At 34.7% G+C, this 19,414-nt stretch overlaps 3 protein-coding genes across 5 annotated transcripts; 1 reads left to right on the forward strand and 2 right to left on the reverse strand.

Annotated features, from left to right (window-relative positions):
- Nucleotides 1-341: 341 nt before the first annotated feature.
- On the reverse strand, nt 342-5,179 carry LOC105150117 (poly(ADP-ribose) glycohydrolase). The gene is made up of 11 exons (XM_011062984.2): nt 4,953-5,179; nt 4,680-4,800; nt 4,443-4,603; nt 3,732-3,848; nt 3,206-3,367; nt 2,880-3,133; nt 2,683-2,786; nt 2,402-2,561; nt 1,880-2,198; nt 1,324-1,558; nt 342-1,214 (listed from the first exon to the last, which is right to left on the reverse strand). The coding sequence occupies exons 2-11, from the start codon at nt 4,780-4,782 to the stop codon at nt 499-501; spliced, it is 2,331 nt and encodes a 776-aa protein (XP_011061286.1). The 5' UTR covers nt 4,783-4,800; nt 4,953-5,179; the 3' UTR covers nt 342-498.
- Nucleotides 5,180-5,606: 427 nt separating this feature from the next.
- On the reverse strand, nt 5,607-11,059 carry LOC105150118 (leucine-rich repeat-containing protein 40). Of its 3 annotated transcripts, none has more exons than XM_011062986.2 (10): nt 10,727-11,059; nt 8,390-8,583; nt 8,093-8,296; nt 7,895-8,018; nt 7,622-7,791; nt 7,381-7,523; nt 7,106-7,309; nt 6,660-6,992; nt 6,386-6,571; nt 5,607-6,128 (listed from the first exon to the last, which is right to left on the reverse strand). In XM_011062986.2, exons 1-10 carry the CDS (start codon nt 10,872-10,874, stop codon nt 6,023-6,025), a joined length of 1,812 nt encoding a protein of 603 aa, XP_011061288.1. In that variant the 5' UTR covers nt 10,875-11,059; the 3' UTR covers nt 5,607-6,022. The 3 variants fall into 3 exon arrangements, with proteins under 3 accessions (XP_011061288.1, XP_087264786.1, XP_087264785.1); XM_087408660.1 differs by having other exon boundaries at nt 8,390-8,580; nt 10,697-11,054; XM_087408659.1 differs by lacking the exon at nt 10,727-11,059 and adding an exon at nt 8,692-10,581.
- A 985-nt stretch (nt 11,060-12,044) lies between these two features.
- Wdr82 (WD repeat domain 82) lies at nt 12,045-19,324 on the forward strand. The gene has a single exon (XM_011062987.2). It carries the CDS (start codon nt 12,182-12,184, stop codon nt 13,127-13,129), a length of 948 nt encoding a protein of 315 aa, XP_011061289.1. The 5' UTR covers nt 12,045-12,181; the 3' UTR covers nt 13,130-19,324.
- Nucleotides 19,325-19,414: the final 90 nt, after the last annotated feature.

Below are 19,414 nucleotides of genomic sequence, written 5' to 3' on the forward strand. Positions count from 1 at the left end.
GCAGCCATCTTCGCGTTTGACAATTCGCTCGGCCAAACGCGATACGTCGATAAGCGGCCACGTGACCAGCTGGTCTCTCGCCGAACGGGGCACGGGGAGGTTTTTAAAGGTCGATTTTTAAAAGGATTCTGCCGAGTGATGATCTGGAGTTTGATTTAAGAATTATTGATTAAAAATAATATATTATTGTATATTAAGTATTTAAATCGATACCTTTTGTACATTGAAAGTATTATAAGATATTTGTAGGAATGTTAATAATATTAATGTTTTTTAAATTCTTTGGTTATTTTATACAAATGCATATTTGGTTTTTAAAATAAAATATAAAATGTCAAATATAAAATGAGAAAGATGCTTGAATAATCACATCTTACGTAGAATTTTATTTACATTGTACTTTGCAACGTTTAAGATTATACAGATTATACAGAATGTTTATAATTACAAACAGAATGCGCGGTAACTAATTGGCAAGTTTTAAAACACTTGTAGCATTCAGGATATTCGCTGGAAAAAATCTGAAATCTTCCTTTGGCCACTTTTTTTCAGAAGTGACTTTTGTTTATACGATTCTGGAGTGGAGTCTTTCAAGATCTTGATAGATTCGCTGTCACTTAATTTCGTAGATTTTGTCGACAATTCGGGTTTCATTTTCTTCGATGTTCCTTGATTGTCGACAAGACATGAACTAACCGGCTCTTTCGAATTCGAGGAATTTATATTGTTATCTAATTTATTTGATACCTCCTCTTCCATTTGTATGTTTCCTCCATCGGCAGTGTTATTTACAAAATGATTGTTCTGTAAACCGTTGTTTTTTTCACTATCCGCTTCTCTTGGATTATTCTTAATTTTCTCATGGCATGTATCCTTGATATCGGGCTTAGCATTGTCGTTGCTATTGTCCTCGCAGCTTGTCAACCAATTCATTATCTTTTCCTCCTCCGCCATTTCCTTCTCCTTAGCCGTCGAATAAAGATATCGCTTGTTATCAACGTCTTTATTTGACAAGGTTGCGGTTTTGTTTCTTTTAAATAGTGTTTCCTTCAGACTCTCGGTAGAAATCTTCGATGAAGAATTTTCAGTCTTTGTCAAGAAATATTTGCTTAATGGTTTCATTCTACTTTTGTTGTACAAGAAACAATAAAAATCCGAATGAACGTTCGACGCTGATTCTTGACGATACTCCGACAGCATTGAGTAAAGTCGCGCTAGAAGTTAATGAAAAAAAATTAATCCAATTAATACGTAAATGATTATAAAGATTATAATCATTACTATATACATTTCGTATATAGGAATTCTTTTAAATGTGAATACCTATATCAATATCGTGATGAACCAAATGTGCGTACATCGCTGCCACGTCGTCTCGCAACTTCGTGTCTCCGAAAGTAAAATAGACCATCGATCGACCTGCAACTGCAGCAGCCATCAATTGTATCAAAACTTTCAATTTCGGATTTCCGCGGAACGCGCCGCATCCCCAGTTTCCCGTTGCGATGGCGGACAAATTGTTCTTATAGATATCAGATCCGACAAATCCTACATAAGCCTACAGAAAATGCACTAGCGTTAAAATTAGAGACAATAGCACTATATTAGCATAATACTGAAAAATAAATAGCAATTTTTTACAACCGGCAATTAATAGTTTTTTAATTTTGAGAAGAATATCATTGAACAATGAAATGATTAAATATTTTTTAAATGTAACAATCTATATAAAAATTATAATTTATTTAAAATTGGTAAAAATATTTACAAACGAGATTGCTTCACATTTCCGATAATTTAGGAACCTGAAGGATAAATTTCATGAATTTTTATACAGATTTATTTTAATTAAGACGATATTTATATCAAGATTACAAACTTTGTTGAGTTCACGTTTTATGTTGTCCATATTGAACTGCAAAGAGGATTGCTTGAAGTAAAGGGCATCAATAGCAACGATTGACGTCATACGTCTACCACTAATATCCCTCGGTGTCTCATCAACAAAATCTCCTTTCCATTTGAAAGTGTTGCTATACCCTTCGTATTTACTGTACCGCTCAGTACCGCTGACGATAAGTGCCTCTGTATCATCTAATTCCTCCGTAACCAACATAGTGACCATAAGTTCTGGACATATAACGAATCGTATTTCTTCCTGCACGCAGCCTAAGCCTAGCACACCTCCACCTACATATCTATTTACGAAATACACATGAAAAAGAAAATTAGTAAATAATGAAAAATATCAGTAATAATCTTCAGAATCTCTTTATTTTTCTCTTTTTTTAATGTTGTTTATTTGCCTTATAATTCTTCACTAAAATTTCAAGCAATACGAGTTGTCAATAAATTTTTTAGACATGATTCATTCTAACTAGAATGGATAATAGAGACTCACTTATTTGCAAAGTCCACTTGAAGCAACCCAGCTCCTTCACTTTCAATAGTCCCTTTACTTGTTATATGTAACGGTGGTAATTTTTGCTCTTGCAAATTCCACCTTGGACAGTTTTCCAACGGAATGTAACGTCGTTCAATTGTTATTATACCTTCAGGTGCTGCTCTATGTAAAAATTATAACGTGATTCGAGTTCTACATTACATCCGTTTATCGATAAATCATCGCGGTAAATTGCATAAATATTTATATAAAAGAATTCATAATTATGATATGCTCACCTTTAGTTGTGACTCTTCTGAAGTAATGGAGAAGACATTTAATCTTTTCCATCACCGACTCGCATCGACTCGCACTTTGTTTTTCATTAAATGCGGCGAACAATCTAAAATATACAATTAGAAAAATACATAATAAATAATAAATAAACATATTTTATCCAATAATTTTAAATAACTAAAATAATTTGTAGTCTTACCTATTAAAATTAATATAAGGATACGTTGCGTATTCCGATTGCGGATTATTGGAATTGCGTCTAGGAAATGTACAAAAAAATGCATTTGCCAGTAGCGAAGCTACTTGTAATTGACTTAAACTGATGGAGTCGTTGCTATGTCGTTTCAATAAAGGTACCGCACCGGTTAACAGCACAGGAAGCTGCAAAGCCAGTTGGACTATTTTTGGCATCAGTACTTCAAAGAACATTGTTGTCTCTTCCGAGTCCATGACCTGCGTCAAAATTCTCTTGTTAATCAAAATTTTTAAAGAGCACAATCCAAGTGTAATGCACCGTAGGTATACCTCTGAGAAAAAGTAATGGAGCGCCGCAAAATTCCAGCGCTGTGCATATATTTGATTGTACGAAAGTATAGCCTCTTCTAACTGTTGGCTAGAAAGAATGCTCCTCAGCAAAGCTTCCTGGATCATCTCCCATCTATTTCGACAGCAACGACTTCCACTTCTCTAAAATATAAAGTTTAATTAATATCAATAATTATTTTATACTCTCTATGCGGAATATCAGGAGCCAATACTAAAAAAATAATCTTAATACATAATTAATATCCATTTTCTTTATAGACAATCCTGCATCTTGCAATCTTTATTTTGATAACAAATTCTTCAAGCAATTTAAAATTATATACATATATATATATATATATATATATATATATATATATATATAATATTAAAAATTTGAAATGTGATAAATGATAATTGTTCTCAATGTTTTCTAAGAAAATACGAGTAAATTTTCGAATTCAAAGAATTTGTCATCTCAAGATTGAGCAAATGTTGGACATTTTATTTATTTGACAATATGTACCTGCTCTATTGGATACAAACTATGTGCAGAATGTGGCATTCGTACATAACCCTGGCTCCATTTGTCTATTTGATGCGTCGGATACGGCTTTGGTGGTCCATGTGAACGCAATGGTAACTAAATCACAAAAAAAATATGTTGTAAATATAATACAGGGTCCGGCAAAATGATCTCCCACATTTTGCACCGCCACTGATTAAAATGTGGGAGATCATTTTGCCGGACCCTGTAGATATCTAACAAGTAGGCATAGCAAGACTTATGTATAAAATTGGTAACTTAGATATATTATCAAAATAATCTTTGATTAAATGACCAAGAGACGAGCAAATTACGATACAAATTAAAATAATTAAAATACATTTAATAATTTAATAAAATGACATACATAATACATTTTGGCTCGTAGAGTATTAATCGCAATTTAAAAGAAACAATTAATAAAATAACATCAAGATCTTACATACTAAATAAATTTTAAATATAAGGTGACAATGAGAAGTCATTCAGCAATTAAACAAATAAATTTTTATTGAATTCTAATATGATAATTGTGGATATGTAATTATCCATAATTATTTTAACATCTCTTAGTAATTTAAATTAAATTAATTATTGCTTTGCAATTTAACTTCACTTTTGTTTAACTGTGATATATTAGTCTTCAAAAATTTAATAATATATTATTGTTCTATTCATGTTAAATCATACCATGAACAATACTGTATGATGAGGAGAGATGACGATTGGTGGATGTTCTCGATAATCGTAAACACCAAGACCTTTGCGTATTTCGTCCATACTCATGCCCTTCCACTCAGGTACGTCGTCGGAAGGTTCAGGCTCGTTGACACCAATCGACATGGAACTCGCTGAAGCCAAATGTTTGAGTATTAAAAGCGACGTAAAAACGCAATGCAGAGAACGCGTAGATAGATAGATTCTTACAGTCCGAATTGGCTACATTATTCGTACTCTGCGACGATTCCACATCTGAAAACAGGTCCACAGAATGTTCCTCTTCGAATACTATCTCCGATTCTGCTGACATTCTACCCTCCAGAAATGCCTAAAAGTCATATGTACATACAAGTCACAGTAGCAGGGATGAAAAAAAAATGTGATTACGTTATCCATTTGCGAGAAGATTGAAAAAAGATAAAATATTAAAACGATGCATTTGCAATAAAAGATAACCAAAGCGACTGGCCATGGACCTACGAGAAATTTAATTGTCGGCAAGATCCAACGACGTTTGTCAAGGCGTCAATCTTCATACGAATTCGTATAATATCGTGACATGACTAATGCCAAATTCAGGTTGCGCACGACGATCTACGTTCAAATGTACACACAACTGTCACAATGTATGCACACGCGAAACGAACAGTACGAGCCACTGCTCAAGGACTGAAGTGCCTGAGTGGTTATGGTTAAGTGGTTATGGCAGTTGTATACATGTGTATTTAAAGCATAAAGTTCGTGTATGATGGCATTTCTACTGAGAAACAAAATTAATTTTGTACTATTATAATATATATATATATATATATATATATATATATATTTATAATTTATATCATATTTATATATTTAAAAAATTAAAAATTATATTAAATGTATGTATTGTAATATATACATTTAATATAATTTATAATTTTATAGAATATTAATAATATATTTATAATATATTTTTATATTATAATTTTCTATATATTTTATATAGAAAATCATAATATAGTTATATTTTGGCAATATATATTTTTAAATTTGATAAAGATTTATCTATTATTATACTGCTTCATTCATAGGAAGGAAAAATACTTTTTTATTAGGCCGTGAATATTATAAAGTGTATTACAAATTATCGTTGACTTTCTTTTATTTTTATATTCTTTATTAACTTTCACTTCAGTGACATTTATTCTAATCCATAAATTCTATCTTATTGTAAATATCATTCTTTCAAAATATGATATAATGGCTGCATTTATATATTCTCATACTCTATCATTTTTTTTATATATTTCTATGAACGCAAGATTTTTCCTTAGTTTAATTTACATCGATAATATATTATATAATATTATACTAATTTGATCTATAGCTTATTATAATTATTTTGCACTTGATGTGTCTCATCTAGGATGAGATTGTACATAATTTTTAAAGATCATAAAAACTTTATATGTAGACATAATATTTCCGCGCAATACACTCATATAATAACAATTAAGTATTTAACAGTTTCGAGACTGGATACTTTTATAAACTATTTTGTTTTCTCTCCGTTATTGAGGTATTAGATTACGTAGATAGCTCAATATTTCTTCTGTATCTTTCATCAGAATTGCTTGTCTGGGATATTTGAAACAATTCCCAGATAACAATAGATTCCTAAAAAAACGTTTGTATTATGACATTGTAAATAAAAACACTAAGCAATATATCTATACGAAAACAAATTATATTATTTATATTATACTAACAATAAGTATCAATAGGTTTTTTAATTCATTTTAATCAATCAAATTTATGGAGCAAAATTGCATTTGCGCATAATGTGATCAATCAACGAATTAAAAAACTCGCCTAATGTATGATGAAAATATGATAAAAATATGAGCAATATTATGCAGCAAAATATTTATTACCTTAAGTTTTTCAAGTTTCCAAGTTCAGGAGGTATGTGAGCAATATTGTTATTTGTCAGATTTAAAACTGCTAGCCTTTTTAATTTTTCCAACAGCGGTACATCTATTTTCGCGATTTGATTGTCATTGGCAATTAAACTTTCCAATGCTTCAACATCATAAATAGTTTCTGGTAACTCAGTAAACCTACAGAATAATATTCAATGCATAAACTTATATTTCTACGTTAAAAAGAAATGGAAATATATCCTGCACAAAATTATATCTGTAATACCTATTGAATGAGATATCAATATCTCGCAAGTATTTCAAGCAACCGATGTTTGATGGTAGAGACTGTAAGTGATTTTTACTTATGTCTAAAATTTGCAAGCACTTATACTTTTCACCAATCCATTCTGGCAAGCTTGCTAAATGATTTGAAGTCAACTTTAGGTCTGTCACTGTAACGATTGCCGACATTTTATTAGGCAATCCTGATAGTTTATTTCTACTTAAGTCGATAGTTGTGACAGAGACTTCCGCTGCATCTTCCAAGATTTCTTCGGATATTTCCGAAAGATTTTGCCCAGCTAAGCTGAACAACCTTGTGTTCTTCATCATATATCTGTATTATAAATTATATACTTGATTTAAATAAAATACTTTTTTAAAAATTTTTTTAGTGCAATGACACACATTTAAGTTGATCATATCATTAACAGATTAATTTTTACATACTTATCAGGATGAATAATGTTACTGACACTAGGTTGTAATAATTCTCTGGTGTTCATACTTGTATTAACATCTACAGTTTGGCGAATATGTGTTAAAATGCGAGGTGTACCGCATCGTATTATATCTCCCCTTATATTTTTTATATTATTTCCCTCGATTGCAAATTGCTTTAAATTGGGCAATATGCCGATGCAATAAGGTATTCTGTAAAAAAGATTCATTTTAATGAATACTCTAAATATATAAAACCATAGTAGAAAAGTTTTGTGACATACAAAGATATATTATTATGCGACAAGTCAAAAACTTCTAAATTTATTAATTTGATTATTTCTTCAGGTATTATTTCAATTATATTATTTTGCATTGTGAGCTGTTTTAGATGCCCTACCACTTCTAAGCGTTGCGGATCAATTTCCTACAAGAGAGAATATTATTGTTTTAGTAATACTGCGTTTATAATAACAAGCTGAAGTCTTGATTGGCTCAAGCATAAATATATACATTAACACATACAGAAATGTTATTGTTATCCAAATGCAATACTGTTAAAGCTGAACAACCTGATATGTCTGGAAATTCCTGCAAATTATTCGACTGGAACATAATTCTTTCTACTTTCCGTAATTCACCTAATGGTGGTATTATCTCCAATTGATTAAAGCTGATATCTAACGTTTTTAATGCTACCAGAAAAATACAATAATCATTTTATCGAATAATATCGCAAAATATAGATCACTTTTTTGTGGTCAATTATTAATGCATTTGTGCATGAAAGAAACTCACATCGCATATTTGTTACATCAGGTGGTAACTCTTTTATCATATTCTGACATAAATTCAATGTCTTTAGTCGCACCAAATATCCCATTCCGATCGGTAATTCTCTTAAATTATTATACGATAAATCCTAAAAAGATATACAATTATTTCATTTAAATAATTGACTTTACATAATCACGTATAATGATGTGTATTTTTTACCATATAAGTTAACATGATTAAATCTCCAATCTCAGCTTCGAGTATACTTATTTGATTACTTCTTAGATATAACTCGCATAGTTCCTCCAACATATAAAATTCATGAGGTAAATTTTTTAGTCTATTGTCTGATAGATTTAGTACTTTTAATTTGCGCAGAGAACCGATTTCAGGTGGGAGTTCTTCCAACAAATTGCTATGTAACTAGAAACAGTATTAAAATATTTAAGATCATACATATAGAAATATTGAAAACATACACTTTTATGATTGAAACAAGGAATAATTTATACATATGTTTAAAGTATTCAGTTCTGTTAGAAGTTCTATTTTATTATCGATTACGGTTAAACTATTGCAGCTCATATCTAACATCTTCAGTGGCTCTTGTTCCCACCATCGCTCCTCTAAAGGTTCATAATCAAGTTCGAAATGTAAATCACGTAATTCCTCTTCCGTTAATTCGTTTATATTCCATATTTTGTCAGGTACTGTAACGCGTATTAATTCCTATGTTCAAGATTCTACCCTTTCTGCACTATGGACAGCTACTATGCCATTAAATTCAATGAAGGCGTTATTATATAAAATTTACTTACCTGATATGGCGAATAAACTAACAATAAGTTACGTCGGATACACCTAGGATCACTTCTAATATTACACGTTTTTTTTAGCAAAGCATGCAAAGCAATTTAAAATAATGATAATGAATAATATTTATACGACACCAAGCATGTTTTATTTATAATTATAAGCATAAATTGTTTTCAAATGTATCTTGAAGCAACATTAGTGACACGATATTAAATGAAATAAATATTAAACTTAAACTTAAATAAAAAATAAATATTAAACGTAATATTTTGCGAAATTTAGAATTTTGCCATTTATGACTTGTATTTATATATAATATATATGTACATATAAATTAAAAATACACATACATAAAAAAAGAAACACAATTGTGCAAAACTAGATTTATTTGACTTTCACACTGCTGGACTTACAGCTGCATTATCTATATAGAATATAAATTTAAAAATGCCAATTTATTACACCAATTTTGTGTCTTATTTAAACTAGTAATGATATATTAAAATATGAGTTTTGATCTTTCATACATTCCAAAAAAAACTTGATATGATGGATAACATTGTTCATATCTTTCTTTGCATTCTCATTCACAATGCTTACATATATCTATGTAAAGGGTGTCAAAGAAATTTTAATCAGAAAGGAGGTGATTCTTCAAAAATAAAAAAAAAAAATTTTTTTTCTCTAAACATTTTCAACAATATTTCAATTAATAAAATAAATACATTATTGAAACTTATTGAATTATAGTGTAGTGTATACAATAATTCAATAAGTTTATATTATAAGTCTATATTATAGAAACAGATAGTAGTAAACAATCAGATAAACTAAACAGATTAGCCACTTGATAATGACTAATTAAGTGTATCTGTACTTAATGAATATTCAAATTCGATTTTCTTAAAAACAGAAGTATAAAAAATGTTATTCTATATTTTTTACTTATTTTAACAAGAGAAATCACATCTTTCCCAGTTATAAGATTTCCAAAACACTTGTATATATGAGACTGTCTATTTGTTGTACATATATGATAAGATTCCATTAGTTGTGTCATGTAAGTCTCTGGAATCATCAATTTTTTGGAAAACTTTAAAAACGTATTCTCTGATATTTTGTATATTACAAAGAGCTTTTACATGACACAATAATGTCATCTAAAATGAATAAGGAAACATTATGCACATTTCACTTTCATTGCGCTCTCATTCACAATGCACATGTGCATCATATCGAATATAAATAAATCTAATAATAAAAACTTATTGAATACTTATTGCAACATATAAGTGATAATTGACAGGCAACAAAGGTATAAAAAGATCTGTGTATTGTATTTGAGACTTGTGTGTATTGATGAACTAAAGTACTTTTCAATAAGAAATGCAGATGATATTTTATCTTTGCTTATTATTGATAAATGCGATTGTACTCACAGAACACAAACAGTGACATCAATTTATGATTTCTTACTCAATAACTCAATAATGTAACTCTTATGTGAACATCTGTTATATTACATTTATATTATTGCAAAATTATAAAATTGATGTAATATTACTATTAGTTTATATTTTGTAAGCAATCCTAATTGGCATCAAACATTGGTCAATATATCTCCAAATTCAACCCAGAAAAACCTTTCTTTTTTCTCCAATGTGGAGAAAAATGAAAGAAAGATGAGTCAAACAAGAAATTTAGCTAAAAAAAACAGGCCTAACATGTTGCCAATAATTTATTATTACTGATTCACTGTGTTGTATGATCTGCATCTTGCTGAAAAGTACCTATCATAAACATATACATTTTAACATGACTGTACTTGAATATATACTATCATCGCAATCATGCATGTCCGTCCAATTATGAATATAAACTTTCGTATGATCTAAACGAAAACTGGAGCATGCTCGAAATAATTGTGCGACGTAATATGAACGTAAACGTAGAGCGATTTCGATAGTATCGTCGATCGTTCCATCGTCCAGTTTACAATTTTAGTATGCACAGGCGGTGCTTGTAAATATAATATACCCGTGGACAGTCCCTTCGACGAGAGATTTAACTGGCCCGTCTTTCTCGCTCCTATAATGATGCTTCTCGATAATTCATTGTTGTCTTCGTTCTTGGTCCGTCGCTTAAATACCGCCAAGTGATTGGCTTTTTTTCGAATGTCGCTCATCGTGGAATGAAAGACTCATCGATGCGTATCCTCACTTCGGATACGATTTCCTTTTTACGCAAAAAAAAACCAAAAAGAACGCAGAAAAATGATCACTGTGTGTGTGACTACTTACATAAACACAGGTGGGAGACAAGCCGCTTTGTGTAACTGTACTGTGATGCATTAGTGCTGTACTTCCTGCACTTGAAATGAAACAGAAATATAATTAGACGTTGGAGAGAAAGAAAGAAATATAGACCGTTTTCCATTCGGTGACACAAATTGACACAAATCTCATTTTATCTTTCTTGACATTCAATGAATAACAAAGACAGAATGACACTTGTGTCATCAAATGGAAAACACTCAAAAGTTAGATATAAATTAAATATTATTAAATATAAGGCAAAAAAATATGAAAAATTCAGTCTAAAGAACGAACTAGACGTTGAAAAAAAGAAAAATAAATGAAAAAGAAATAGATTTGCTTCACGCAAGATTATCGATCGAGCGCGATATTACCGACCGAGCGATAACTAAGCACGTAGTTCCGCGGCGGTGCTGCTGAACGTAGATGGCGCATTCGCGGTGAAAACAGTTTCTACACGCTTCTTGCACTGGAGCGGCCCCATGCGTAGCGACCTTTCACGCTTGCTGGACACGGACTGCCAAAGTACCAACTAGAGTCGGTGTCGCTTTCCTGCCGAATTCACCGCTACCGATTGGGGACACAGAGAGCGAGGAATACGCTCGCGAGTCCCAGGTACAGTACACTCGCAGGAAACGACAAATTTTCCCGGCCGATCGGTTGGCAAGATTTGTACGCGTACATACGTGCAGTGCTTTGGTATTACGATCGGCGGTCCCGCTGACGGCGTCCGTTTCACGGAAAGAAGGAAAGCCACGTCGGCGAAGAGGTATCGCGGGAATCCACGGTGGTGAATGATTGCGAGAGAGTGTTGAGAGATCTACGACGATAAGGACGGCGCGCGGGGATTCCTCGCCCGCGTCCCGGTGGACAGCCCGCCTCCTTCCCTCCTTCCCTCCCCTTCTCCTGTCCCGACTCTCTCTGTCTGGACTGTATTCGCGGCCACCTCAATCTCTCTCTCAGCGATCTCCGCGGTGACACGCGAGCCTCTGCTTTCCCTCCTCCCTCGCGAGGAGGCAACTTGGCGGCCGCGTCCGCGTCCGCGTCCGCATCCGCGACTCACGCCCGGCCCCCGCGCCCGGCAGTCTTCACACCCGGTCACAGCACAAACACAGAGATTGTGGAGTCCAGGAAGTTAAGGGGACGGCACGAGAGGGAGGACGCGCCGTCCATCACCATGAAGCTCGTCGACCACGTGGTGAGGAGCTTCAAGGTGGCCAAGGTATTCCGCGAGAACACAGATCGGATAAACAGTATCGATTTCTCGCCGAATGGCGACACCCTGATCTCCTGCTCGGAGGATGATCAGATTGTCATATATGACTGCGAGAAGGGTACTCAGGTACGGACGGTCAATTCCAAGAAGTACGGCGTCGACTTGATACACTTCACCCATGCGAAGAATACCGCGATACATAGCAGCACCAAGGTCGACGACACGATCCGTTATCTCAGTTTACATGATAACAAGTATATACGTTACTTTCCTGGTCACTCAAAAAAGGTAGTATCACTATGTATCAGTCCTATCGAGGATACTTTCCTCTCTGGTTCTTTAGACAAATCCCTGAGACTGTGGGACCTGCGCTCGCCAAATTGTCACGGGGTGATGAATGTCTCAGGACGACCAGTAGCAGCATATGATCCCGAAGGTCTTATCTTTGCAGCTGGAGTCAATTCAGAAAGTATCAAGCTATATGATCTGCGTAGCTTTGATAAGGGTCCATTTGTTACCTTCAAACTGTCGCAGGAAAAAGAGTGTGATTGGACTGGATTGAAGTTCAGTAGAGACGGCAAGACCATCTTGATCTCTACTAACGGTAGTACGATTCGTTTAATTGACGCTTTTCATGGTACACCCTTACAGACTTTTGCTGGACATCTCAACAACAAGGGAATTGCCATAGAGGCCAGTTTTAGTCCGGATTCCCAATTTGTGTTCAGTGGCTCCACAGATGGTAGGGTGCATGTGTGGAACGCGGAGACCGGTTATAAAGTTTGCGTGTTGAATGGTGATCATCCGGCACCAGTGCAGTGTATCCAGTTCAATCCCAAGTACATGATGTTAGCGTCTGCATGCACCAACATGGCTTTCTGGCTACCCACCATCGATGAAAATGCATAAGACTAATTTACAAGAAATGTAGAGCGAGATGCCAGAATCTGTACTTCGTGAAAGAGAGAACAGAAGAGTGCGGGAAGAGAGGCAGTCAGTTGAGAATAACAACCAGAGGATGTTTATAACTTGTTTGAGCGAATTCATTTACAACAAAACACATTGCATTTACATTATGCGTGCAAAACTGGAATAGCTGTTGTATGGCGTTCTGAAACCAGTTCTGAAACGTATTCGAGGGAGCAAACAAGACGTCACGAGAGAAATCGAACAGCTGGACCATCGCTTGTACGTTCGTGTTTCGAAAAGGTCCACATGGAATACAACTTTCCATCATCGTCGTTATCGACGTTATTGTCTTCATTATATCAATATATGAAGATCCATGTTTTGTAGACGTTTCGAATGTGTCTTGTATAAGTAGTCTCTTCCTACGTATCTGTGTGTCATCAATTAATGATATGTGGAACGAATGTTACATACCGGAAGAGGTCATCTTTGGATTTCGTCCGTTACCGGGCAGTCGATCGTTTGCCCGATTGTGTTCGAGAAAATTACTGTAGAATTTCGTCGCGCTAGTTGCGAAAATACACCTGCAATGTAGAATGATGTACTATCTAGAAGCAATTACCGTCTACGAGAATTTTGTACTGTTACTTCGGTGAAGCTAAGCGTAGAAAACTGCGAACAGCTAGAGAGACAAGATTCGCGTATTCGAGTATAAGGCGTCCTTGAATACAACCTTGTTTGATTGAATGCACCGTGAGAAAACATTGTACCGACCAAATCGGCCGAAATCGAATCGGTATCATCGGCGATTCGTTTTCGATCCATCGTAAGACGGTGCATGTTTTATTATTTACACGTCTAACGCTTTACATTTTTGATAACAGGTCACGCGCGCGTTGCCTCAAACATGGCATTAGGATGTTAATTTAATTTTATTGAACGCGCAAAGCCGCGTACGAGAGATCTCCGAATAGTCATTCAGATCCCATCGATGTTTCAGCAGGCAGCCCGTTAAGCAAATCGTAAGATTATAATACATCATGGTCTGATCCGCATGGTCGCATACAGGATAAAGTTCTTAGGCTGATTAAAAATGCAAGGAAATCATTGCGCAAAATGAGGAATTTGTAGTTTCCTTTGTGATATTAATTTTACCTTTGACATTGGTAATGTTGTGTATTTTACAACGTAAGTAATCGGTCTGTAATCTTAAGTTTGTTAATTATTAGCCTTCAATTCTTATCTCGTCCATTTCGCTTTCAACGTACATAGCTCTGGATAATACGTGAGATAACGTGCATTATCTCATGGTTTACGAATGAAAACTTAAGACCATCCAGCGTAACTAGGCATTAGATGCATGATGCATAGAAAATATCTTTCGAAGCTCATATAAACGCAAAAGATCGTAAAAGGAGACTTTAAATACCGATCACTTTTGTTCCTGCATACGGCCATGCTCTGTATACGGTTCTCATATGTATTACGTAGATCATCGGAAACACCTAATTGCGCTTTGTATACACGCGTATGCATACATCGCGAAGGCGAATTAAAAGTGAATTAAAAACGCCTGATGGATTCCCGATAATCAAAGACAGTGAGACGCAGAAGACCGACGATATCGCGCGTGAAAAGGCCCCATCATCGTCGTCGCTTTCGTAGCAAATCACAAAGAAAAGTCCCAGAGACCTCGAAATATATCCTATTTTTTTCAACTGAATTTTTTGCATAATTCATTTTTCTTTTTTTCTTTCCATATTAGAAAAAAAAGATGAACAATGCACAAGTTAGCTAAAAAAAAAAGAGATTTCTTTTTTGTGTGTTTTAATAAGTTTGTTCGCGTTGCTTGAAATTTTCAAAAATTTTTTAATTCAAAATGATATATATATATATATATATATATTGCCTGATTTATGCTTCGGTCTTAATTTTAATCTAACTAAAGTCATATATTTGGGCATTGAAAAAAGAGAAAGCGAAGATGTTGAATGCAAAAAATGCAAGCAACGCGAACAAACCTTGTCCGTGGAAGGCGTCGATGATGATGGCAACGGTGATCTGTGATGACCTTCGCCGTCAAAGGCGAGAATGTAACAGACCAGAAGATGCACTAGATATCGGCGCGAAAATAACAGAGCGACCGAATATTTGTTATACACGACAAGAAGTCAGTTTGGTGATAAAGAGATAAGTGAAGGAAAAAGGGAGAAAAAAGAGAAGAAAAGAAAACGCGAGCCCTCACGAATAGATAAAGTCCTCCGCGCGATAAGGTGTTGCGTTACATGTAGTGAAGTAGTATTCATTATGCGTACGTAATTGTAGGCAATAAATCGCGATTTACCGTATTACGATACAATAAGTGATACGATACAATAATCTACACGCGTGGAACCGGCGGGCCGGGTAAAAAATACGTTCGACATTCGTAGAAGGCGCACTTCTTTTCTTTCTCTTTTCTTTTAGGTGTAATCGTATCTCATGAACTCTTCTAATTCGATAATACTTGGTGTTTATGCGCGACACAAGACGGTAGCTCATCTTGTTTCTTAATGAGCAAGACTTATGAAAATATGCATAAACATTTTTTGCTCGCCAAGAAATGATTATGAGAAACTACGTTCGCGGCATATTCCGCCTCTGCGAAGCGAATAACACGGCGCGGACGAATAGGTGAGCATCGCAGATTTCTTTGCTTTAAAAAAAAAAAAGATGGAAACAGTAAAACCATCCTTAAGATCCATTTTCTGTGGTTAAACTTATACATTTTTGAAACTTCAAGTGAGATAGGTATACGTTTGATATTTGGCGAAAGCGAGAAAGAGAATTCTAGTACAATCTAGTGCAGAAGAATAGAAAGCAGACCTTTAGCTATACTTCGTCGCTAATAAGACGTACGGATGCTACGATCGCACGGAGCCGCGTGATGAATCTTGCAACTGTAATCCTATTCTTCCGTTCTCTCGCATTTTTTCTCCTTTTTTTTTATCTCTCCTGCAAATCTCAATCTCGCTTTTTGCGTTTCTGCGAAAACATTATAGTGATCCGAACTCGGCCGTTGCTGAATCTATTCGATCGTCTGCCGTTCCTATCTCCATCCGTTTCGTATGTATATACAGTAGTATCCATTATTTCCTGTAGAATTTTCTAGACGTCTCCGTTTAACATATATTTCGTGCAAGAACGTGTGGTCAATGATATTTTATTCGATAGCGGGTGTGTGCGTGCTTGCGTGTATGTATGTACGAGAGATTGCTGGTGCGAGTGATTATTACACGTTTGCATCCAATGCGAGTCCGTCTATGTGAGCATGTGCTTTGCATGGACGAGAGCTTGCCTCCTGCGCTGTAAAATAGTATTTTTTATAACGGCGACGCGGTGTGCGCGAAAGAATCGTATTGATAGGACGTCTTACCTGCGAACTCACGCGGGACGAATCTCGCGTGCGCTTCCGCGAGGGGGGGAAAAAAAACATTAATTGCAGAGAGGAGTACAAAGACCTCGACCCTTCAGCTGCACAGTTTCAACCGACGTGTTCAAACCTTCCCCCTCCCCCTCCCCCCGCCCGAGATCGGTCACGCTGGCGAGAACACTGCGTGCGCGAATGCAGAATCTATTTCTTCTATGAATAAGCATCACCAGATTTCTTTTTTAATTTTTTGTAGAATGAGCACGCGTACAAAAGAGGCGCTTTAGATTATAAATATTTATTGTATTTTTATAATTTAAAGCGCGCGTTTTTAGCAGCACGAACGCCCGACGTTAACGTTACGTTGCACATTGAGATCTTACACTGAAATTGTAATTTGCAATTACACGTCACGGTAATTACGATATACGCTTAATTGTTATTCATATTATTAATTATTCTTCAAAGAGTGAGACACTACTTATGTAACATTATCTCAGGATTCTGCGTCACTTTATCTCTTCATCTCTTCTTGTGGTTTTTTTTTTTTATAAATATATCACAGACACTGAGCGGCACAAGGGTTGAAGGTCAATCGAATCGCCTCGAATATTACGAAAACGATCTACGTATTTAGAATTAAATGCAATTTAACACACGTACATACTGCCAGCCAACCGAGCGAACGCCCGATGCCCACGGGCCCGCGCCTTCAATCTCGTTCGACGTCGAGAATTTTGAGAGCCCTTAAAACCGAGCGATCAACTGTACTATTATTACGACTATACTGCTGCTATTATTACTACTCCTACTTTAAGCGTAATAGATTAAACCGCCGGTTCAAAGCCCTACTCGATCGGCGAATCAGTAATCGCGCTTAAGAGCGAAAGAAACGAACGCGCACACAATAGATTGTAATATATAACATGGCAAGTTTATCGCATCGACTTTATGGACAGGAAGAAGAAAACAAAAGTAGAGAGACAATTCTATAGATCGAATTCATCATTTCCCGAATGCTCTTTTACTATTAAAAAAAAAAAAAAAAAAACTACGATCAGCTTAAGTACTCATGTACAAGATTACCGAGAGGATTACGAAGGAAACTCACGTCATACATGAAGAATCATGGAACATCACGTGTACGTGTCCATTCACTGAAGTCAACTCTTGTTCTTACAAGACACCGTTACATTGATGACGTTTTTCTACCGAAAAATTTTGCAAAAGTGTGAGACGAGAAAACGAAGCACTTCGCAAGATACCTAATGTCGTCGTGCGAGAGATCGCAAGCGAATATTAGCGGGCTTAATAAATCTGTAAATGTGATTACGTTCCTCCCCGAACACGCTCGTTGATTCATCCGGTTATTTAACATAGGGATTTAAAGTTTGGATTTAATCTAATTGTAAGATATATATATATATATATATTTAGATTAAATTCAAATATATATATATGTTATGTATGTATGTATGTATGTATGTATATATATATATATATATATATATATATATATATATTTCTATATATACACAAGCGAAGTAAGCAAGACTCAAATTTAGAGCTGTTTAGCTTAAGTGAACATGCATTTTGTGAAAAAAATATTAATGGTTCTTACATTTTTATGAATGTACACTTTGCATTCACAAAACAAACGTACATTGTAATAGAAGGGACACGCGATGATAGATCTTGCGATTCTTCTAAGTTCCTACGTTGAGTCTTCGTGCGAATTGCTTTTAAGTCTGTTCTTTTAGCTGAACTATTTACACCATTCATCTTTTTTCTTTTTTTTTTCAATATGAAAAGAAAAAAGGTAAAATGTAAGAAATTTAGCCAAAAAGAACAGGCCCAAATAGGACGAGAATAGAAACGGCCCATGCTCGCTGTTGATCCTGATTCTCGAAGAATTTCATCACATGATCTGTATCGGGCAGGGCTTTATGCCGATTGCTGTAAGTTGCATGCGTTTTAGGATATTAGGAACGTATGACAATATAGATCGCATCGCGTTGTAATTCGAGCGATTCGTATGACCCGCGGAAGAATAATGTGTGCGTCTGCTGAAAGTATATGCCAAATCGAGAAGAACAGCACTTCTTTTGATTGGATTTGCTCTACGGGATTTGCTGAAATTATGAAAACTTGTGATCCTGGCTTGATTCGGCATTTAATTGTAAAAAGTTGTATGTGTAACAATAACGGTATGAGAAAAATGTGATGCTCGTCTTCAAAATGTCTTCTATGCTGTTTCAAAAAAATTAGTACGTGAAATTAATCTATGGATGTACAGTTGCATCATTTTGTGTTAAAAAAATCGCAAGAGGATCGATCGAACAGATACTTATCTTAATTAAGGGGTCTTTTTAACGATTTTGACAAATTTGACGCATCGCAAACTGAACAGATATTTCGCCATTTAATGACGTTTTGTTAATTAATATATAATCGTACCAATTCAACACTGTGGGCTGTTTCAAGATGAATGTATATGTGAATAAAAAGCGATGTAAATTTTCGTCCGCCGACAGTTGGTAGTCACGACATATCAGCGTATTTGTTAAGAAAAAAATTTGTTAGGTTGAAATGTTCACTTGTCAGGAGAGAGACTCTCAAGAAGTGTACAAAAAAAAGGAAGGAACCTTCTTAGATCCTTCTTAAAAATGAATGTCAATAGTTTAGTATGCAGGCTGGATTGTATTTTTTATTTTTCTGTAAAAACATTTCGATTGAACGCACGAGTTTACTCAGAAAAAAAATAAAACACTTTTTTTGTACATCTATTTTTTTGTCTCTTTATTTAATCAGTTCGCGGTGTAATTGTATGCTTTTGATAACTATTTAAAGCTTGAATAATAACTTAGATTTTTGGT

This window comes from Acromyrmex echinatior, chromosome 8 (assembly GCF_024713525.1).
Source record: "Acromyrmex echinatior isolate Ae372 chromosome 8, ASM2471352v2, whole genome shotgun sequence".
In the NCBI taxonomy this organism is placed as follows: Eukaryota; Metazoa; Arthropoda; class Insecta; order Hymenoptera; family Formicidae; genus Acromyrmex; species Acromyrmex echinatior.